The sequence below is a fragment of the Rhinatrema bivittatum genome, chromosome 2 (genome assembly GCF_901001135.1).
Source record: "Rhinatrema bivittatum chromosome 2, aRhiBiv1.1, whole genome shotgun sequence".
NCBI classification, from domain to species: Eukaryota; Metazoa; Chordata; class Amphibia; order Gymnophiona; family Rhinatrematidae; genus Rhinatrema; species Rhinatrema bivittatum.
In genome coordinates this window covers 14,377,946-14,402,031 of record NC_042616.1, presented here as the reverse complement: position 1 = coordinate 14,402,031, position 24,086 = coordinate 14,377,946, and the positions used below count along the sequence as shown (strand labels likewise).

The following is a 24,086-nucleotide window of genomic DNA, read 5'->3' as shown; positions in this document are numbered from 1 at the left end:
TTATGGAAAAGCTTGTGAACTCCCAACTATCGGACTTCATTGAAGATAACAAACTGCTATCCGCCTCACAACATGGATTCCGCAAAAATCGCGGCACAGAATCCCTACTTACATCCCTAACAGACCTCCTCATCCTAGGTACAGACAAAGGACAATCCTTTCTACTGGTCCTTCTGGACCTTTCAGCAGCTTTCGATACCGTAAATCACGCGATCCTCATCAAACAGTTAGCTGCTATAGGAATCTCTGGATTAGCACTCTCCTGGTTCAAATCATTTCTAACCAACAGAGGCTACAAGGTAAAAATCCAGAACAAAGAATCATCACGCCACGACTCGACCATCGGAGTCCCACAAGGTTCCTCTTTATCCCCTACACTCTTTAATATTTACCTCCTTCCACTCTGCCAACTCCTCACCAACCTCAACTTAATACACTTTCTCTATGCGGACGACATCCAGATCCTGATCCCTATCAAAGAATCCTACTCAAAAACCCACGAATTCTGGGAATCCTGCCACCTAGAAATTAAAAGCCTCCTCAACAGCCTTAATCTGGTACTAAACTCATCTAAAACTGAAGTTCTACTCATAACTCCCGAAAACAATCCCACAGTCTGTCTCTCAACCAACCTACAAACCACTCATGTAAGGGATCTAGGTGTGCTAATCGACAATAAATTGAACTTCAAAGCCCACATCAACAAAACTACCAAAGACTGCTTCTATAAACTGCAAGTTTTAAAAAGGATAAGACCACTCTTCCACGCCAAAGACTTCAGAACCATTCTCCAAGCCCTCATTTTCTCCAAATTAGACTACTGCAACTCGACTCTTCTTGGCCTCCCCTCCTCATATACAAAACCGCTCCAAATGGTTCAAAATGCAGCAGCCCGTCTACTAACAAACACCAGGAAAAGAGACCACATCTCTCCAGTCCTTCAAGACCTCCACTGGTTACCAATCCATTTCAGAGTCATCTACAAATCTATCACCTTGTTATACAAAATCATTCACCAACATACCATAATCGACCTACAAATTCCTCCCCATTTACACAAATCCACAAGACCGACCAGGGAAGCCTACAGAGGATGCCTCCTTGTTCCACCTGTAAAAACCACTAATCACTGAACCTTGAGAGACCGAGCCCTTTCCACAGCAGGCCCACCGCTATGGAACTCTATCCCACCAGATCTCAGAAATGAACCGTGCCTCCTAACCTTTAGGAAAAGGCTTAAGACATGGCTTTTCAGGCAAGCCTTCCCAAACTCCACCTCGACATGATGTGAACGAGTTCTCGAATGCCGGTATAAAAAAACCTTAAATAAATAAATAAAAATAAATAAATATGGAACTCTGGAGCGCTCCATTTCAGATCAATTAGCTGCTGGACGGCTTGTAATAGCGGGTAATGGCGGGAGGTCTGGCAGAGACCCTCTAGCAGGGGATTCGTCTTAGGTTCCCCCGAGGCACTTGTGTCCGGGATAACAAGCTCCTTCATTCTGTGGGTGACCAGGTCAGGGAGCTCGTCCTTGGTGAAGAAGCGTCTCATGGTTTGGTGTGGTTCTGTCCCCGGGGGGAGTTCCCCCTCTTCTAGGGGCTCTGCTTCCTCTTCAGAGTTGTCTGTGTCCCCTTAGGTGGGGCTGCTGGGTGGTGGAAACCTTTGTCTAGGTCTCGAGGGGCCTGGGGGCATAAAGGTCCTCTGGCGGAAGATATGGCTGATCAGCCAGGGGTTTCGTTTGCATGTGAACAAAGATGTGTAGCCCTTTGAAGAACTCCACCCATGAGATAGACGCTGGATCCAAGCTGAGAGGCATTGGGTCCCTGGGGCTCCCCATCTGGGGGGGTGTCCCGCTGGGATTTGCTAGGTCCGGGGTACCCACTGAGGAACTATTACTCGGCCCTGGGTGGGACTTGCCCTGGGGCTGGATTCTCCCAGGGTCTACTCGCACTGAGCGCACAGGGCGTTGGCCTCTTCGCTTTGTGCGGCCCTGATATGGCATGCTGGGCAGAGGCCTTGAGCCTTTATCTCCATTTCTGGTGGTGCCATGGTTGCCGGCGCATAAACTCTTATGCGCTCCGGCGCGTCTAAGATGCGCGTGTGGGTTGTGCGCCCAGCTTTTGAGTATGTGCTCAGCCCGGTAGGCATGCGACGCGCGTATACCTTGTGCGCACGGCCCTTGTGCGTGTAACTTATGCGCACAAGGATTATGCCGGTGATCGTTTTGCCTTCTTTCCACCTTTCTTAATGTGTGGAATACATCTGGACTGTGCTTCTAAAATGTTTTTTGGGTTTTTTTTAGCAATGACGCCTCTTGCACACTTTTTATTTTTCTAGCTGCTCCTTTCAGTTTTTTTCTAACAATTTTTCTCATTTTATCAAAGTTTCCCTTTTGAAAGTTTAGCACGAGAGCCGTGGATTTGCATACTGTTCCTCTTCCAGTCATTAATTCAAATTTTATCATATGATCACTATTGCCAAGCGGCCCCACCACTGTTACCTCTCTCACCAAATCCTGTGCTCCACTGAGAATTAGATCTAAAATTGCTCCCTCTCTCGTCGGTTCCTGAACCAATTGCTCCATAAAGCTATCATTTATTCCATCCAGGAACGTTATCTCTCTTGCGTGACCCGATGATACATTTACCCAGTCAATATTGGGGTAATTGAAGTCTCCCATTATTACTGCACTACCAATTTGGTTAGCTCCCCTAGTTTCTCTTAGTATTTCACTGCCCGTCTCACAATCTTGACCAGGTAGACGGTAGTATACTCCTATCACGATAGTCTTCCACGACACACAAGGGATTTCTACCCATAAAGATTCAATTTTGCATTTAGTCTCATGCAGGATGTTTATCCTGTTGGAATCTATGCCATCCTGGACATAAAGCGCCACACCACCTCCCGGGTGCTCCTCTCTGTCATTGCGATATAATTTGTACCCCGGTATAGCACTGTCCCATTGGTTATCCTCTTTCCACCATGTCTCTGAGATGCCAATTAAGTCTATGTCATCATTCACTGCTAACACAACAAACAACAAGGGGACTACCTTACACCGTGGAAGATTTTATTAAGTGTGTCCTTGTCATATAAACAACAACAGAGTGAGTGGACTTTTTTAGCTGCAGTGCCATTTGCTTCTTGACAGATCTCTGCGTTTGTAAGGTAATGATTATATCCTTCATGTTTATAAAAAAATTTTCTTGAGTTAATGACAAGGGCACACTTAATAAAATCTTCCACGGTGTAAGGTAGTCCCCTTGTTGTTTGTTGCGTTGGCTACGTGGGACCGCCTTCCGATTTGTTTTATTGATCATTCACTGCTATACATTCTAATTCTCCCATCTTACTTCTTAGACTTCTGGCATTAGCATACAAACATTTAAAAGTTTGTTTTTTGTTTGTATTTTCATTCTGCTTTTTAATTGATAGGGATAAGTTGGAATTTTTTAGCTCAGGTGAGTTTTTAGTTACAGGCACTTGGACTACTTTTCTTATTATTGGAACCTCACTGTCGGGATGCCCTAATTCTAGTGCATCATTAGTATCCTTTAAAGATACCTCTCTCCGAACCATGCGCTGCTGAGCGACTGTCGGCTTTCCCCTTTGTTCTAGTTTAAAAGCTGCTCTATCTCCTTTTTAAAGGTTTGCACCAGCAGTCTGCTTCCACCCTGGTTAAGGTGGAGCCCATCTCTTTGGAAGAGACTCCCCCTTCCCCAAAAGGTTCCCCAGTTCCTAACAAAACTGAATCCCTCTTCCTTGCACCATCGTCTCATCCACGCATTGAGACTCTGGAGCTCTGCCTGCCTCTGGTGACCTGCGCGTGGAACAGGGAGCATTTCAGAAAATGCTACCCTGGAGGTACTGGATTTAAGCTTTCTACCTAAGCCTAAATTTGGTTTCCAGAACCTCCCTCCCACATTTTCCTATGTCGTTGTTGCCCACGTGTATCACGAGAGCCGGCTCCTCCCCAGCACTGTCTAAAAAAAAAAAGGTCATGATATAAAGTTCCAAGGGGGGGACTAGGAATAATATCAAGAGATATCTTTTGTTCACAGAAAGTGTGGTGGATGCCTGGAATGACCGCACGGAAGTGTTGGAGATGAAAACTGTAAGAGAATATAAAAAATAACAGCGGGATAAACACAGAAGCGAGAGAAGATGGAGAGAATGAGAGATCAGAGGTCATGAACATAGGTGAGCTTGCTGGAAACAGAGCGGATACGCCATAGATAAAACCTGAGAGGGAGAAAAGAGGGAGGAGAGTGGGGATAGGATAAGCTTGGAGGGGAAGGATGAGAGTTACCATGGAGGGACAGGACTGAGATTGATATCCAGAGAAGGGCAGGTGTGATGACAGGAAAGACACAGATTCTCTTAGGGTGAGAGGTGATGGCTTAATGAGAGGAAGAAAACATTGTAAAGCAATGGCCAAGGCAGAAGACAGAATGGCCGAGGAGGTGGAGAATATGGGAGGCTGACAGTGCACCTGATGTTCCCAATGGACAGAAGTGGGGAATGAGATTGGGTAGGGTTAGCGTCAGGAAGAGGAAGAAGAATGGATCCGTAGGTAGGGGAGAAGGGAAAAATGGCCATGAGACAGCTAGAAGTGTGCAGACAAGCTGAAACCTCCCTATGATATCAGTGCAGGGCTAAGTATATCACGGGGTAATGACAGTCATGAAGCAAGCTCAGACCTCTTGTATCCTGCTGTTCATATTCAGCTAATTGTAAAACAAGAATGCACGCGACCGTACGTGCACCTGGGGGCGAGTGAGCAAAGATACGCTGGAGTTTTAAATCACGTGCACAAGTACATGTGTATGATGTAAAATACGCCCAGCATGTGTACTCGAGCAGATGTAAAGCACATTTCTTAAGAATCTGTCGGCTTTAACACATATAGGGAAGAGGATTTTAAAACATGCTCAGGTTAAAGCCATTCCCAGTTTTACCCATTAGCCCAGCAGTTTGCCCAGTCTATCTCAGGGTCATCCACACCCTTCTAGTTCTTCATCCTGCACTCCCCCCCAGTTGAGCAAGACCCCTCACCCTATCGTGTTAGTCCTAAAAAGTGATTTTGGCAGACTTACACCTCATCAGGAGCAGCAGGAAATATACGCAGCTAACAGTGCGCCACGAGCAGCGGCCGCCAGATTTACACACTTAACTGCTGGCCCCGCCCCTTTTTTAGCACGAGCAAATAATTAGCAGCTTTTGAAATTCATGTCGCTCACGTGCGGCCACGTATTCATCTTTTAGAGCGAGTAACACTTAAAATTTGGCCCATTCAGGGCAGGTGAGATGAGTAGTCCTGGGCCTGCTGCTGAGGGCTCAGTCAAGTCCCTTGAGAAACTTTGTGGATGCTCCCCAGCAGGTGCCTCATGTAAGACATCTGAGATAAATTCCTAGACTGCCTCGCAGGGGCCGTCTCACGTGAAAAGAGACAAACAACCAATCTCAGGTGCCAGCTCAGATCCAGAGCAATGCTGGAGCTGGAGACAGGAGAAAAGTCACAAACGACCTTCAGTAAATCAGCCCTCGAGTCCGCTAAACATGCAGATAATGCAATTTTTACCTAGGGAGATGAGGGTCTCGTAATTCTCCTTCATCACCTCCCTGTAAAGCTCCTTCTGCCCTTCATCTAAATACCCCCACTCCTCCTGGGAGAAATAGACAGCGATGTCCTCAAACGTCACCGGCATCTGAAACACAAACCAGAAACACTCAGAGACACGTGGAGGGGCTCAGGATGCATTAGATCTCAGCTGGATTTATTCTCCTAACATTTTATCATGGAACAGAGGACACCAGGACCCCTCTCTCCCCCAGGAAATGCCAGATTTGTTCCCTCTGTGTTGCCCCTAGAGTCAGTTTCCTCCATAGACCCCCAGGTTTTTCAAATCAAAACTGGAAAACATTCTCTAATACCAGAGACAGAGAATATGAAATGTCATTGCGCGGATTAATCACATTATAATAAAAAGGAAGCTATAAGCGCATTATCCAGAACATCAGGAACATCTGGTTCTATTCCATCAGGAGGACTCGCTGTGCTAAATCCTAACAGGGCAGGAAGAGTTTGGTGTCCTGGGCAGTGACATATCTCCCACTGTGATGTACGAATTCTGTATTCAGGGGTGTTACAAACCATGGGCACACAGGAATCGTGCCCCAAATCTCAAACAGCTGTTTTGTTTCCTTCTCTGCAGGGAAAAGGAAAGGAGAAATTAATATTTACCTGATAATTTCCTTTCTTCTGCATTCAGGCAGGTCAATCCACACAAATGGGTTATGCACCTCTACCAGCAGGTGGAGACAGAGTAAAAGCTGATGGCACGGACATATAGCTCTGTCCCAACATCAGCCCGCAAGTATTCTCTGGAAAAGCCAAACTGTGGACAAACTGATTTTACTTCCAACCAATTGAGAACTCTGAGCTCAGTCAAAAGAGCTAAGATTTACTAAGCTAAGGAGCTGGTCATGACCCTTACCAATCCTGAAATGAGTAACAGATATAATACTCAGCGTCGTCCGTACCTAGAAGACAAAATGAAAGCAAAATGGTAGCTGAGGGTGGATTGTGGATCAGCCTGCCTTCCTTAGAGGAAAGAAAATTAAAATTAAATACAAAATGTCATCAGGTAATAGGAAATTCTCCATCCTGTTCACTTGGGAAGCTAATGCACACACCAGTGGGATGTACCAAAGCTGCCAATGGACCCAGCAACATTGCACATGCTAAAGCAGGCGTCCTCCTGTGCCCAAACGATCAAACAGAATGCCTGGAAGGGTGCGTAAGGACGATCGCTGATGACTTCCAACCAATAGACAAAAGTTGCCCGCGCCGCTGGCTCACCCTGTATACCTCCTCCATGGAGCACAGATGACCAGACTTACTGAGAGGATTAATAACCTCCAAGTACTGCATCAGATGCCACTTGACAGCCAGAGTACGCAAGAGACGATATTCACTCTCCTCTGTATTCCTGTCCAGTGTGGCCAGGGAAATAAACAGAGTCAAATGAAATTCCGAAACCACTTTGGGCCAAAAGAAGGTAGAGTCCGAAGCTGTACCATGCCCAGAATCTCAGGCAGGAATGGCTCACGGGAAGAAAAAGCCTGCAGCTCGGAAACTCGATGTGCTGAGCAGATTACCCCTAGAACAAAACAGTCTTCAAGATAAGTACCTTCAAGAAGAAGCTATGCTGCAGTTGAAAAGGTAGGACTCGAAAGGAATCCACAATCAGATTAAGTTACCAAAAGGACACTGGTAGCCACAAGGGAGGATGAAGAAGCTCAACTTCCTTCATGAACGGACACACATCCAGACGGGGAGACAAAAACCCACCAAGAACTCGTTCCTATAACATTTGAATGCTGCCAGTTGAACCTTTAAGGAGTTGAAGGCCAAGCCTTTAAGCAATCTATCCTGAAAAATTCCAAAACTGATCAAATTTCCACTTTGAGAGGCTGAGAACCTCGCTCCTCACACAAGGCCTCAAAAACTCGCCCAACTCTCACATAAGCCCCGAGATACAGAAATATATATATTTTTTATTTTAGCCTGATGCAAAGTGAAAGCACTGCAGCAGAATAACGATGCTTCAATAACTTGAGCCCTCTCCACAGCCAACGTGTAAGAGAAATTCGACCCGCATTGTCATGTAGAATGGGTCCCTACAGCCGTACATCCTTCCAGGGCAGTAGCCTAAGAGGCCTGCCCACCAACAGCCACTGCAGATCGGCATACCACAGCCATCGGGCCCAAAGCATAGCCACCAGAAGCAGGGTTTCTATCGCAAGCTTTCAAAACAATCATGCCCATTAGTGTCCATGATGTGAAAACTGTCCTACAGCCATGCCTGAATGAGAGCATCGATCCAAGAATTTTTGGATCCCTTCCTTGACTAAGGAACTTCAGAACCCTGAGCAAGACGGCCCTTACATTGCCCTTTCCAGTAATGTGGCAGACTAATATATCTAAAAGATGTGCTCATGCTATGGCAGAGCAACATCTATCTCCTCTGTCACTTGTTAGGTTTGGTTCCAGACTGATGATTGATGTAATCCACAGTTGCCACATTGTCCGACATTATCCTGCCCGTCCGAGTCTCTAAACGCTCGGCGGACCTTAAGCACGGCATTCGAACTGCACGTGCTTCCAACCTATTGATGCTCCACTGATGATCCTCGGTGTTCCAGCAACCTGACAGTGAGCCCCCCAAACTTGAAGGCTCACATCTATCATAAGCACTAACCCTTCTGGCATTTCACAGGAAAATCCCTCCTTGAGATGGCAAGCGAAGCCTCACCATGCAGTCCCGAGACTGCAGACTCCACAAGAAAGCAACATGCTTTGAAGAGGCTGCATGTGCTCTCTCACCCAGGGTACAACCTCGAAGGTGGCTGCCATCAAACCCAGTTTCTGAAGAAAAAAAGTACACTGTTGAGCAAAAGGCCCTTTTCTGAGTTTGAAATCAAGCAATCACCTTTTAATACGACTCTCTGCCAGAAACACTCTGCCCTGCTTCATATCAAAACAAACACCAGGCTACTCCCATGTCTGAGATGGCTGTAAACGGTTTTCAGCCAAGTTCACCACCCAGCCTTCTTGTAGTAATGAGACTAAGGTGACTCTCTTCCATGCTTCTGGCCTGAATCAACCGCTACCACCATGACCTTAAAGAACCTGGGTGCCGTGGCCAGCCCAAAGCACAAAGTCTGACACTGATCATGACGTCCCAGAATGGCAACTGCAGGAACCATTGAAATTGCTTGCGAATGGGAATATGCAGAAATACCTGCAGCAGATCTAGAGACACAAAAATTCCCCCAATTGCATTGCCAGTAACACAGAGCGCAGAGTTTCCATACAGAAATGAGTCACCCACAAATGTTGATTGACTCCTTTGGGCCGAAAGGACCCCTCCTTTCTGGGTACGCCCAAAATAAATGGGATAGCGGCCCGTGTTTTCTTGCAATTTGGGAACAGGAATTACAGCCTTCAAGCCCAATAGCCTCCTTAAGTTAGTCTCCACTGCCACTCTCTTCCGTAGGGAGTTGCACGGAAAAACCATAAAGGCCTCTGGAGAAAAGCAAAAAAAAACCCCAACATATAGCCTTCTCTTATCACTTCCTACTGGCCCAACGTGATCTGGACCTACCTCTGAAATAAGCGAGACAGAAGTCCATCTATCTCTGCCCCAGCAGGTGAGACGGAAGATCTTATTTATTTAACGTGTTTTGTATACTGTTATTTGGTTTCGCCATCATAACGGTTTACAGTGCTCGAGAAATAAGACTGGTTACAAAAACATCAATGCAGCAAAAATGTCATAAAGAAGGGAGGTTTTGGGGTTAGATTGTTAGTTGATTAAAATAATTATTACATATTAATAATCCAATATCACAGCAAAGTTCATACATGTGGTAATGTTGATACATATAAAAGAAACTGTTATAACATATAGGCTAGGGGTAGTAAGTGAGGTCAGTTGCATTGTCTTAGGTGTTCAAAACGGTGGGAGTTATTTAATTGATTGAGGGACGGAGCGTTTTTCTTGGTGCTTGGATTGTGTGGTTGATTGGTGGTCTTGTTGATAGAGTGAGTTTGAATAGGCTCTGGTGAAAAGCCAGGTTTTCAGGTCTTTTTTGAAAATTTTGATATTTGGTTGATTTCTTATTTCCATTGGTATTGAGTTCCATAGCGTGGGGCTGGCTATGGATATGGCTCTCTCGCGGGATGTGTTTAGTTTTGTTGTTCTGGCGTGAGGGATTTTGAGGAAGCCTTTGTTCGTTGAGCGTAGGTTCCGTTTTGGAGCGTGGATTACGATGGATTTGCTTAGCCAATTGTTTTGGTGTCCATGGATTATTTTATACAGGATTGTAAGTACTTTGTATTCTACAAGGTATTTTATTGGGAGCCAGTGTAAAGAGATGAGAGTTGGTGTAATGTGCTAATGTTTTTTTGATCCCGTCAGAACTCTGGCGGCAGTGTTCTGTAGGATCTGGAGAGGATGGATAGTAGCAAGTGGAGGCCAAGGAGTAGAGCATTGCAGTAGTCTAGGTTGGAGAAGATGAGTAGTTGCAGGACTATTCTGAAGTCATCCTGTGCAAGGAAGGGTTTGAGACATCTGAGCATCAGTAGTTTGTGCTATCCTTCCTTAATTTTGTTGGTTATGTGGGTTTTGAATGAAAGCTCTTTGTCTATGGTGATTCCTAGATTTCGCATATGAGTTACAGATGAGATTAAGGAACTTGGGTTTTCTGTTTCAAGTGGTAACATGGGGGTGGTGGTTTTTCTTTTGTCAAGGATGATTAAGTCAGTTTTTTTCTATATTTATTTTGAGTTTCACGTCAGTTAGATGCTGTTTGATTTCTGAGAGATAGCTGTTTTCTCGTATGCATCTTTCAGCATATTCTGTATAGGGACCAATATTTGTATATCGTCAGCGTATAGAAAGTGGGTCAGACCAAGGCATTGTAGTGCTTGACAGATAGGTAGTAGGTAGATGTTGAAGAGTGTAGCTGATAAGGCAGATCCTTGTGGCACTCCTGTGTTGAGGTTTACTTTAATCGAGAGACTGTTGAACATTACTTGGAAATTTCTAAGTGATAGGTAGGAGGAAATGTTGAGATTACTTACCTGATAATCTCCTTTTCCTTAGTGTATGCAGATGGACTCAGAACAAGTGGGTATAGTGTGCTCGTGCTAGCAGTTGGAGACGAATCTGACGTCAGCACGGGTACATATACCCCCACAGGAAGTGAAGCAACTTAGTAATCTTCCTTGCAAAAGCTGTTATGGATATATGAGTACTGACCGATCAAATAATTAATGAAACAGGATTCCTCTGGCCGATTGGTAGTAACTGGAGACCGCCAGCGTTCCCAACCGGAAGGCGTTGACACCTGGTAGAGTGGATGTTCTCATGTAAGAAATGACATGCCTTACCTCAAATTGGTTAAACCCATGTATACTGGCAGCCGGGCGGGATGGTGAGTCCATCTGCATACACTAAGGAAAAGGAGATTATCAGGTAAGTAATCTCAACATTTCCTAGCGTGTAGCAGATGGACTCAGAACAAGTGGGATGTACAAAAGCTACTCCCGAACTGGGCGGGAGGCTGCCTGAGGACCGCATAGGACTGCCCTCGCAAATGCTGTGTCCTCCCTGGCCTGGACATCCAGACGGTAAAATCTGGAGAAGGTATGGCGGGAGGACCATGTTGCCGCCTTACATATCTCCGCGGGCGACAGCATCCTAGATTCTGCCCAAGAGGCCGCCTGCGCTCTGGTAGAATGAGCCTTGACCTGCAGAGGCGGTGACTTCCCGGACTCTACGTAGGCCGCTCTGATCACTTCTTTAATCCAGCAGGCGATGGTGGGCCGAGAGGCCGCTTCCCCTTGCTTCTTCCTGCTGTGAAGGACAAACAGATGGTCCGTCTTTCGTACTGCTTCTGTCATTTCCAGGTATCTGGGCAGCAATCTGCCTGTCGAGATGGCGTAGCAAACGCCCTTCTTCCGACTTCTTCAATCCTGCCGTGGTTGGCAAGGATATGGTTTGGTTGAGGTGAAATTGTGAGACTTTAGGTAGAAAGGAGGGAACCGTGCGAAGATGGATAGCCTCTGGAGTGAGCCTGAGAAAGGGATCACGGCAGGACAGCGCTTGTAGCTCTGAGATGCGGCGTGCTGAACACACTGCCAGCAAGAACACCATCTTCCAAGTTAGCAAATGGAGAGACAGGCCCCGAAGGGGTCTGAAGGTGGATCCCGCGAGGAAATCCAAAACAAGGTTGAGGTTCCACAGGGGCACTGGCCACTTCAGTGGCGGACGAATGTGCTTGACTCCTTTCAGGAAGCGGGAAACATCTGGGTGCGTGGCAATGGTCTTGCCATCCCTCCTGGGACCGTAGCAAGACAGCGCAGCCACCTGAACCTTGATGGAGCTGAGGGAGAGACCCTTCTGAAGCCCATCCTGCAGGAAATCCAGAACAATAGGGATTGTGGTCGCATGTGGATTGGTGCCATGAGTGTCGCACCAGGCTTCAAATACTCTCCAGATCCTTACGCAGGTGAGGGATGTGGAAAACTTGCGAGCTTGGAGGAGTGTATCTAGCACCGGTTCCAAGTAACCTCTTTTCTTCAGTCTAGCCCTCTCAACGGCCAGACCGTAAGAGAGAATTGAGCCGGATCCTCGTGGAGGATGGGACCTTGACGTAGCAGGTCCCTGAGAGGAGGCAGGGGAAGGGGCTCCCCTGTCAGCAGTCTTCTCATGTCCGCGTACCAGGGTCTTCTTGGCCAGTCTGGTGCCACTAGAAGAACTAGGCCTCTGAATCTTGTGTATAAGAGCGCCCAGCAGGGGCCACGGAAGAAAGGCGTATAGCAGGGTCCCTGGAGGCCATGGCTGAACCAGGGCGTCGATCCCGTGAGAGAACGGATCTCGCTTGCGGCTGAAGTATCTGGGTACTTGAGCATTGGACCTGTCCGCTAGTAGGTCCATGTCCGGAGTCCCCCACTGATCCACAATCATCTGGAAGGCTGTGGGGGACAGCTGCCATTCTCCCGGATTTAGGCTTTCCCTGCTGAGGAAGTCTGCCGCGGTGTTGTCCCTTCCGGCAATGTGGACGGCGGAGATGTCCTGGAGATTCGCCTCTGCCCAAGCCATCAGCGGGGCTATCTCTAGGGACACCTGTTGGCTTCTGGTTCCGCCCTGTCGGTTGATGTATGCCACCGTGGTGGCATTGTCGGACATCACTCTGACTGCTCTGTTCCGCAGTCTGTGAGCAAATCGCAGGCAGGCTAACCGGACTGCCCATGCCTCTAGGCGGTTGATGTTCCACCCCGACTCTTCTCTGTTCCATCGCCCTTGGGCGGTGACATCTTCGCAGTGTGCTCCCCATCCGTTCAGGCTGGCATCCATGGTGAACAGAGTCCACGTGGGGGAGGACATCTTCGACCCCCTGCTCGTGTGGTCGAACAGCAACCACCACCGTAGCTGGGTCCGCACTCTGGCGGGTAGAGGTAGATGCACGGTGTAGTTCTGTAAACGTGGGCTCCACCGAGAGAGGAGGGAGTGTTGTAACGGTCTCATATGGGCCCTTGCCCATGGTACCATGGGCAAGGGCCATGCCATGAGACCGAGAACCTGTAGGTAATCCCAAGCTATGAGCCAGCTGGCTCCCATCAATTAACGTAGATGCGTCTGGAGCTTCGACCTTCTCTTGGTGGTTAGGCTGACTTTGTCTGCCTGGGTGTCGAACCGGACTCCCAGGTATTCCAGTGATTGGGAAGGCTGTAAGCAACTCTTGCTTAGGTTGACTACCCATCCCCAGGCTTTCCAGAAGGGCGATCACTCTGTTGGTTGCCCGATGGCTCTCCTCTCGTGATTTCGCCCTGATCAGCCAATCATCTAGGTAGGGATGGACAAGGATTCCTTCCCTTCTGAGCGCCGCTACCACTACGATCACCTTGGTGAAGGTCCGAGGCGCCGTGGCTAACCCAAAGGGCAAAGCCCGGAATTGGAAGTGTCGTCCCAGAACCTTGAAGCGTAGGTAGCGCTGATGATCCCGATGGATCGGGATATGCAGGTAAGCTTCTGACAAGTCCAGGGCCGTGAGGAATTCTCCTGGCTGTACTGTGGTCTTGACTGAGCGTAGAGTTTCCATGCAAAACCAGGGACCTTTAAGTATCGGTTGACTGACTTGAGGTCCAGAACGGGTCGGAAGGTGCCCTCTTTCTTGGGTACCATGAAATAGATGGAATAATGTCCAGAATTCATTTCCCATGCAGGTACTGGGATTATGGCTTTCAAGGACAGGAGCCTCGCCAGGGTAGCTTCTAATGCCGCCGTCTTGTGGATTGGACACAGATTCCACAAACCTGTCTGTAGGGATGTGATGGAAATCCAGATAATACCCCTCTCGGATGATGGCAAGGACCCACTGGTCCGACGTTATCTCGACCCATCTGGGGTAGAAGAGGGTAAACCTGCCCCCTATGGCTTCGTCCCCCAGATGGATCGGCCGACTCTCATTGTGAGGTGCGGCCGGGACCTGACCCCGAGCCGGCTCCCTTCTTGTGCTGCTTGGTCCGAAAGGACTGGTTCCTGGCCTGAGGACGAGGTGCCTGGTAGTGACTCCTATAGGGAGTGAAGCGTTGGGAGCTTCTACCTCTGGATGGCCTCGGAAAGGTGCGCTAGTTCCTCTTGGACCTGTCTTCCGGCAGTCGAGGTACTGGAGAGGCGCCCCATGTGCTGGCCAGTTTATCTAGGTCGCTGCCGAACAGAAGAGAACCCTTGAACGGCATTCTAGTGAGACGTGTCTTAGAAGGAGCATCGGCTGACCAGTTCCGTATCCAGAGCTGCCTCCTGGCTGCTACTGAGGATGAGACCCCCTTGGCTGTTGTACGGACTAGGTCAGAAGCGGCATCCGTGAGGAACGAGAGAGCTGACTCCATGTCCGCTGCCGGGGCATTGTTCCTGACCTGTGACAAACAGGAACGTGTCACCACTGTGCAGCAGGTTGCGATCCGCAGAGACAGAGATGCCACCTCAAAGGTTTGTTTCAGGATGGCGTCCAGGCTTCGGTCATGAGCCTCCTTGAGGGCCGCCCCCCTTCTACTGGAATGGTAGTGCGCTTGACCACAGCGCTAACCCTGGCATCCACCTTGGGGCACGCCAGCATATCCTTGATTGCCGGGTCCAGGGGGTACAAGCCAGACAGGGCCCGACCCCCTTTGAATGAGGCCTCCAGCGCATTCCACTCCAAATCTATCAGCTGTTGTGCCGCTTGGAGGGAGGGGAAATGGCGGGCCGTTGGACGAAGACCCTCTAGCAGGGGGTTCTGATTGGATGCCTCCATGGCACTGGGGCCTGGAATAGCCAATTCAGTCAGGCACTGAGAAACCAGGTCAGAGAGATCTTCCTTGGGGAAGAACCGCCTCATAGTTCGATATGGCTCTATCCCCGAGGGAAGTTCACCTTCCTCGGGGAGTCCGGACTCGTCCTCCGAGACATCAGGATCCGCATGAGCCGGACTGCCCGGAGGCGGGTGCCCGCGGTAAGGGCGAGAGGGTCCGGGGGCAGGGTCATCCGGGGCAGCAGGGCCTGGACGGGAAGCCGACTGCATCTGTACAAAGGCGTGGATCCCCTTAAATAAGTCCACCCAGGAAATGGAAGCGGTCTCTAGCCGTCGGGGTACCAGGTTCCCCGGGATTCCTGGCTGTTCGAGACGGCCCGCTAGATCTGGGGTGGCCCCTGGGGAACTGTCGGTAAACCTCGGTTGAGACTGGTCCTGGCCCGAGGCTCCCACGGCCTCCTCACATTGGGTACAAAGGGAGTCCTGCTCCTCTCTCTGTGTGGCTCTAAGCTGGCACGCTGAGCACAGGCCAAGAGCTTTCACGCCGGAATCAGGAGGTGCCGCCTCTGGAGACGCCGGGGCGTTTAAGTGTTCCATCGCGTCTTGCGAATGCAGGGCGCTGATGCTTATGTGATATGCTTTCAGCTATATGCGCTCAATAATATGCGTTCAGCTATATGCGCTCAATAATATACAATAAGTTTAGCAAGCTATATGCTGCGTTGTGCGCGCCTATCCGTGGGCGCTCAATACCTGAACAAGGCAGACAAAATGGCGACCTCCCCGGCATGCCGCATGCAGGCAACGCTGCTGATCCTCGTACCTTGGAGACCAAAAGTAAGAGATGTACGCCTTACCTGATCTTCGGCGCTTCCCGGCTGTAACCCGGGCGGTCTCCGGCTGCGGTGGGAGAGGGGAAATACCTTCACCGCCGCGCTCGAGGAAGTGCACCCACTGCCTCTAAACCAACGAACTCGTCTCGCTCGGGGCTAAGTCCCCGCCGGGACCGAGGCGCCTCTCAGCCACACCCGAGCCTTTCTCGCTCGGGGGCTAGATCCCTGCCGCGGTTCGGCCACTGGACCGAGGCGTAGACCTCCGAGGGATCGCGGAAATCACCTCGGGAAACTCAACTGGGGGAGGGACCCGAGGGTATCACCGCAGGAGTGCGGGGCTCGTCGCTGGTATCTTCTTAGAAATTTAGCAAGTAAAAAGTAGTTTTGGAAAACACGCTCAGCGAGCGTGCAGGCGCTCCAAACTGCTTTGGAGACGGAAATTACTAAGTTGCTTCACTTCCTGTGGGGGTATAGGTACCACGTGCTGACGTCAGATCCGTCTCCAACTGCTAGCACGAGCACACTATACCCACTTGTTCTGAGTCCATCTGCTACACGCTAGGAAAACCATTTTAATGTGGTATCCATGACTCCTATTTCAGCTAATCTGTCAAGTAAGATTGCATGGTTTACTGTGTCAAAGGCGGCTGATAAGATCCAGGAGTATTAATAGGTAGCTTTGTCAAATCTTCTGAGTACTGTGTCATTTAGTGAGAGAAGTAGGGATTACGTGCTTAAGTTTTTCCTGAATCCAAATTGAGAGGGGTGAAGTATGTTATTCGTGTCAAGGTATTCAGAGAGTTGTGAGTGGACGATTTTCTCAGTGATTTTCGCAATGAAAGGTAAGTTTGATATGGGTCGGTAGTTTTGAATGTGCTCAGGGTCTAGGTTGTTCTTTTTTATTAATGGTTTAATGATTGCTGATTTTAGGCATTCAGGATATTTCCCTTCGGTGAGGGAAAGGTTGATTATGTGTCTGTTATTATTTTGGTAATTGTGTTTTCAATTAGTTTAATTGTCTGAATGGGGATATTATCGATGGGATGGTTTGCGGGATTAATTTTTTTTATTATATTTTGGATTTCCAGCAAGGAAGCAGGGTCAAAATTAGATCAAGTTGATGTTATATTCAGTAACACTTTTGGGGTTTGGGTGTAAGTGTTGGAGTTGTTGCTGGAGTTGTTTATTAGCTTTTTGATTTTCTCGGTGAAATATTCGGTAAATTTGTTGCTTTTGTTTGTGCTGGAAGGTATTCCTAGTTCATTTGTTGGTTTGGTGAGGTTTTGTACGATTGTGAATAGCATTCTGGGGTTATGCTGGTATTGATTTATTTTGCTCGAGTAGACGATCAAGATGCACCATTTCCAGAGCCCGCATTCTTCCGAGGCTTTCTAGGCCAAAAGGCCAAGACCTCTGAAAAGTCGCTCCCCTATAAGGAGGAATACACTTGTAGTCTCTAGCACAGCCTCTAGTCCCAAAGGAACACACTTCCTGCTGGATATTCTCTGGCAAATGAGGGACCTGGGACTCCTCTGATCTAAATGCCATTTTCTCCAACTCACTGCCAATAAAAGAGAAACCTTAAAGGGTAACTTCACGAGAATGGACTTCCTAAGAGAGATCTAGACTAGCCTCAACTACCAGGGAACAAGAGGAGGCAAATTGAAAATTCATCACAATGGCTTCAACAGTCTACTGAAGGATAGTTTTAATTCTACTATCCTGAGTATCCATTAGAGTTGCCCTTCCTTCCACTGGAATGGTGGTCCGATTCAAACCAAGGGGTACAGACCCTCCAAGGGACTTCATCAGGTGATCCAGATCTTCTCCAAAAAGAAGCTTCCCCTTAAAAGGCAGATTACATAGCTGAGTCTTGGAAGAGAAGTCCACCAACCAGTTGTGCAGCCACAGGAGTCATCGAGCAGCATCCACCCAAACAATACTCCTGGCTGCCGTGCACATACATACAAAACATACACCACATAAGCAACTGCAGCTTCAAGGTGCACTGCCTGATCAGGGGATAGTTCTCCTGAAGATATCTGTTCTTGCAGTTTCTGAAACAAACATAAGCAGCCGCGTTGCATCAAGCTGGCACAAACAGCCGCCTGGAGGCCTAAGGCGGACACCTCGAACATGCACTTTAAATGCCCTTCAACGTGCGAGACCCCACTACTGGAATGGTAGTATTCTTGGTCACCGCAGAGACCGCCGCAACCACCTGAGGTGTTCTCAGACGATCGAAATGCTCGTCCAGCATGGAATATAGCTGGACATTTCTCTCCCCACCTTCAAGCCCACTTTCTGGGAACCCCACTCCCAGCTAATGAGGTTTTGAATCTTCTTAGGAATGGGAAAAGCACTGAGAGGACCCCACAGACCATCAAGAACTGGTTGATGCCCTCGCCATCCGACTTCTCTGGATCCAACTTGATCCCCAGTTCATCTAACACCTGGGGAATGAGAGGGTGCAACTCCTCCCTTTTAAATAGGCAAACTACACAACAGTCCTCACCATCTGCCCCGGAAGCATCCACAGAATCCGGATCATCCTTGGTGGCATCAGGGCCAGGACTCAGACCAACATCCGGGTCCACCTCCGAGTCCTCCTGCAGCTCATCCAAGACCTCCAGATCCCTGGGGACAGGGTCCAGATGAGAATTCCATGATTCGCGCGCTTGACTGCAAGACCCAGAGAACCTGCAGACCCTGAGCGTGGTCTCTTGGATTACCCAGAGGACCTCTCCCTGATGCGCCGAGCACCTGCCTTCCAAGCCAGGAAGGCGTCGTGCATCAGCAAAATAAACTCTGGGGACAAGCCTCCCGGAACCCCCAAAGCCCGCTCAGGGCTACAGGATGGAGACTCCTCCGCCTCCTCACTGCATCCCTGCACTGCAGGGGAAGGAGGAGTAAGGGATTCAGTATCGCAGCAATCTCCCCACTAAGCACTGCTGCGAGACGTGGGTCTTACCATATGGAGGTCGAGTCACCCAGAAGCAACAGTTGGAGCATGGGAGAAAGGCCGAGATGGGTAGGCAGGATGTGCGAAAAGCGGATCTACTGAAAAAAAACACGGTGTGCTGAAATCGTTGAATTCCCCGTTGGGAGAAGGCTCCTACACCTGCCCACATGGCTTCCACTCCCTTACCGGACCCAACAGCTGCGGAGGCCGGCCACCACTGGTACAGCCCCCCAGGCCGATTATCCCAGGATGGAAACTCTCCACAGCCTCCGCAGAAGCAAAAGGAAAATTAGTTTCTTACCTGATAATTTTCATTCCTGTAGTACCAAGGATCAGTCCAGACTGCTGGGTTGTGCCTCCCCCTCCAGCAGATGGAGTCAGAGAAAAGCTGAAAGGCACCCCCTAGATATACCGGTGTGCCTCCTGCGATCCCTCAGTATAATTGATATCAAAGCAGGAAATAATTAAATACCTCCGCTGAATAAGTAACCAATTCAACCCAACCACTGACCAGATCAAGTGGAAACAGTGCCCCAAAGGACATAAAACACACAAATCCCTATGTGTCTAAACAGAACGGATGCCTTGAACCAGAGACGAAACTTAGAACAACTTACTGTATAAGATGCATTCATACTTATTATCCAACATGGCAATGTAAAACACTGTGAATAAAGTAAGCAGACACAGAACAAGGTACGAGCGGACTCTCCTGAAAAAGACTTGGGCGGGCGTCTGGACTGATCCTTGGTACTACAGGAACGAAAATCATCAGGTAAGAAACTAATTTTCCTTTCCCTGTACGTACCAGGATCAGTCCAGACTGCTGGGATGTACCCGAGCTGCCTTAAATGGGGTGGGACCCCGAGAGTCCCGCTCGAATGACCGTGCTTCCAAAGGACTCTCTGGCGGACCACGAACATCCTAGCAAGCAAACATATGCAAGGACTTCCATGTGGCCTCCCTGCAAATCTCCTGTCTAGACACGAACTGGCTAACAGACCAGGAAGTCGCCTTAGATCTCAGAGAGTGAGCTTTAAGCCCATCAGGGACAGACTTACCGCAACCAATGGAAGTGGACGTGATTGCGGCCTTCGACCAGCGTGCGATAGTTGTCCTGGAGACCGGAAGACCCTTCTTGGGCCCATGCCACAACAGAAACCAGTGATCCGACGGTCGAAACTCATTAGTTACCTCCAAGTATCGCAGGAGAACCCGACGGACATCCAACCACCTCAAGTCCCGACCTTGCGAGGACTGTAACTCCTCCTCGGAAAAGGAGGGCAAATCCACTGTCTGATCAACGTGAAAAGGCTGACACCACCTTAGGCAAGAACGAAGGTACGGTACGCAAGGACACTCCAGACTGAGAAATACCCACGAACGGTTCCCTGCATGAAAGAGCCTGAAACCCCAAGACACGACGCGCCGACGAAATGGCCACTAGAAACACCGTCTTGAGCGTCAATCCTTCAAGGTAGCCCTCTTAACCTTCTCAAAAGGGGCCGAACAGAGACCCCGGAGCACCAAGTTCAAGTTCCAGGAAGGGCAAGGGCTTCTCACCGGTGGACGCAAATTCCTAACTCCACGCAAAAAAACCAAGCCACATCCTTTAACCTTGCCCCTCAGGCAGCCTAGAGCCGCCACTTGAACATGAGAACTGTAGGCCAATCCCTTTTTCAAACCATCTTGAAAAGGAGGTAAGGATATGGCCCACTGAAGCCTGCCACGGCGCAATATGTAAGTCACGACAGCCTGAGTCAAAAACCTTACCTACCCTCGCATAAATCAAAATGGTGGAGGATCTGCGCGTCCGAAGGAGGGTAGATATCACCGCTTCCGAATAAACTTTCTTCCGCGGCTGTCGCCTCGCATAAGCCAAGCCGCTAGACAAAAGTGATCCGCTTGATTGAAAAACACCGGACCCTGGTGAGGTAGATTTGGGAGATGACCTAGACGCAACGGCCGGTCCACCGCTAGAGTGACGAGATCCGCGAGCCACGGGCGTCGTGTCCACTCCGGCGCCACAAGAATCACCGGACCGCAATGGGACTCTGCGCCTCAACACCTTTCCCACTAGAGGCCACGGAGGAAACACATAATCCGTGCTCTCGTCTTCGGCTGAAGAAACGCGCCGCCTTGGCATTTAAACAAGTCGCCATCAAATCCAAGTGCGGAGTTCCCCATCGCTGAGTTATGAGATACAGCGCCTTGGCCGACATCTCCCACTCTCCCAGGTCAGTTGCTGTCAACTGAGATATTCCGCCTGAAGGTTGTCCACTCCTGCAACGTGGGTGGCCGCGATATGGGATAAATAGCGTCCCGCCCAGGCCATTAACAATGACGCTTCGGCCGTCACCGGACGACTCTTCGTGCCTCCCTGTCGGTTTATATATGCAACAGTAGTCGCATTGTCCAACAGAACTCGCACCGCTTGACCGTGAATCATCGGAAGAAGGTGACGCAAGGCCAGACGGACCGCCCTGGTCTCCAGATGGTTGATGGACCAGGAGGTCTGGTGAGGAGACCACTTCCCCTGCACCGCTCGGGAGTGACACCCAGCCCCTCCAGCCGGACAGACTGGCATCCGTCGTCCCGACTATCCAAGGTGGAAGTTCCAAGTCCACCCCCTTCAAAAGATGGTCCGGGATCAGCCACCTCGCGAGGCTGGACCGGGCCGGCTCCAGCAATGGTAACATGTCGTCCGCCTCGGACTTAGTGTCCCAGATGTGGGAAATATGCGCTTGCCAGCAAGCCATTTCAGGGTTTAAACACTAACTTCCCTTCTCCCTGACATTTGCCTGAATAAAAGCATCACTTGTGCTTAAGCCTCTCTGCCTGGGAAAGGATACCTGTTGGCCCTGAATTCCTGGGGGAGGGGCTGGGTTTTCCCTAGTCAGAGGCAGGACAAAGTCAGGAGGTATAGATTTCAGCAGCCAATGATATGATCCGTGCACACACCCTGAGCCAAAGCCAATGGTGTAATGACTCTTCTGTTGCTATGGGAAAGTAGCCAATCATGTAATGACACATCATCTGCCTTTGTATGAATGTACAATAAAAGGAAGAGGCTCGGGAGGACAAGCTTTTTTTGCCCTCTTTGCCTTCTCTCTTCCTGCCTGCCATGAAAGCTGTCTGAGGCCTCTTCATTACTGCTATACCAGCGAGAAAGCAGCGCTGTTTGGAAAAGCCGCATATGCGCCAAGGCCCATGGTACCATCTCCAGAGTAGACATCATATGACCAATGACCTGTAAATAAACCCAGGCCATAGGCAGCTGCAGATCCAAGAGAGATTGAACTTGCGCCATCAGATCGACCAGCCGCTGATGGGGCAGGGAAACTTTGCCCAGCGCAGCATCGAATCGGGCTCCGAGAAACTCCAAGTGCTGAGTTGGTTTCAACTGGCTCTTCACGAAGTTGACTACCCAACCTAGTGACTGAAGCTGCTCTACCACTAACAGAACCGCTTGCTTGCACCACACTTCCGATTTTGCTCGGATGAGCCAATCGTCGAGATAGGGATGAACAAGTATCCCTTGACTGCGCAGAAAAGCCGCGATGACCACCAGAACCTTGGTGAAACCCTTGGGGGCAGTCGCTAACCCGAATGGAAGGGCTCAAAACCCAGCCCCATGAACCTCAGGAGCCTCTGGTGGCATTCCTGGATACCAATATGGAGATACGTTTCGGTTAGATCCAAAGAAGGAAAAATTCTGCCTTGTGGATGGCCGCAATGACAGACCGCAGCGTTTCCATACGAAAACGGAGAACCCGTAAGGCCTTGTTGATCTGTTTTAACTCCAAAATCGGCCTGTAACGCCCCTTCCTTCTTTGGAACTATGAAGGAAATCGAATACAGGCCAATCGAATACAAGCCAGTGAGACGCTCGGCTGGCAGGACTGGGACCACCGCCCCTAGCGCCCGTTATCGGTTCAAGGTTTGTACCACAGCTACCCTCCTTTCCGGAGGGCCGCAGGGGAACACCAGGAAAGGATCCCGGAGCGGACAAGTAAAATCCAATGCGTAACCTTGACTTCCCACGTCGAGGACCCACAGGTCCGAGGTTATCTTGACCCATTCCTCCCAAAATAGGTACAACCGAACCCCAATTCGCGGAAGCGAGGAATGGGTCTGCACACCTTCATTGAGTAGCCTTGGTAGGGGTGAAAGCCTGCGAGGATCCCGCTCGCTGCTGTCTCTGGGGAAAGGCCCCGCCCCACCCCAGGTGGAACCGGCGCTGGCTACGAGCTCAACCCCTGGAATTCCCGAAGGAGAACCGGCGCTGGCTACGAGATCGACCCCTGGAATTCCCGAAGGATCGAGACTGCCGGGGCTTGTCTTCAGGTAGCTGATACACCTTGTTGTCCCCCAAGGTTTTGATGAGTTGAAGGAAGAACAAACTACTTGATCTAGTCAGGGTTAATTCCAACAAACAAACAGGACTATACTGAAAAGTGCGGTTGGAGATTCCCCGTCTGCAACTCGCTGTGGGCGCACAATTGGGACGCGTAAAGCGATCCTGCGATACAGTCTCCAGTTTCACGCGTCCTTAGCGCTTCTTGAAACCGACGCATAACCCTTTCCGCACCCAGCATGTATATGATATGTAAATGAACGAATTAGCTATTTAATGAAGGAATTAGCTATTCCCTCCGATACTGTGACGCGCGCTCCGATTATCTCCTTTGTAACCCGCTATTTTGCCGCGTCCTTAACCTGTTAGTTTACCGCTACCCTCTACCTGGTGTTAGTCCTGCACCATGGACGACCTCCATATATACTAACCCGCTTTCAAACTGCATTCAGCCCTTCTTTTTGCCTGAACGATGCTGCACGGAACTCCGACTGCATTAGTTATTTGCTTAAAAAAATTATTTCATCCCGCATGTTCTGTATGGGAGCCGACAGCGACTTACAAAAAAAATTACAGTTCTCATAAAATGCTAAAGTTGTTATGTGTATGTATATATATATATATATATATATATATATATAAATACCTTGTCACTTTCCGAATCCCTCATCTCCACACGGGCGGGCAGGCGTCTGTCCATCCAGGCGGCGGGAGCCGGCGGGCGCGCCTTTATCCAGGCGGCGGCGGGCGGGTGGCCGCGCGTTTATCCAGGCGGCGGCGGGCGCCCGTTCATCCAGGTGGCGGGAGGCGGCGGGCGCGCGTTTATCCAGGCAGCGGCGGGCGGGTGGCCGCGCGTTTATCCGGGCGGGCGGGTGGGCATGCGTTCATCCGGGCGGAGAGAGCCGGCGGCGAAAGCGGCCTCCAGCAGCCCCCGCCGGCAGTGAATGAATGCACGCCTGTTTACGACCGTGCAATTTTGGCGCTCAAGGCAGTCACATGCCGTGACGTCAAGCGTCGTGATGTCACGCCTTGAACACCGAAATTGCACGGGAGTAAACAGGCG

The 24,086-nt window shown here is 49.7% G+C and overlaps 1 protein-coding gene across 5 annotated transcripts in view; it reads right to left on the bottom strand.

The window, feature by feature from the left end:
* The window catches only part of LOC115083576 (oocyte zinc finger protein XlCOF6-like), a 94,129-nt gene that overhangs the window by 66,727 nt on the left and 3,316 nt on the right, over positions 1 to 24,086 (bottom strand). For 3 of the 5 annotated variants that reach the window (XM_029587481.1, XM_029587477.1, XM_029587482.1), the window contains one exon: positions 5,588 to 5,714. In XM_029587481.1, coding sequence (XP_029443341.1) covers positions 5,588 to 5,714 — 127 coding nt within the window. Of the gene's footprint in view, positions 1 to 5,587; positions 5,718 to 24,086 lie in introns of those variants that run through there. The other 2 variants (XM_029587480.1, XM_029587484.1) reach the window with 2 other exon arrangements.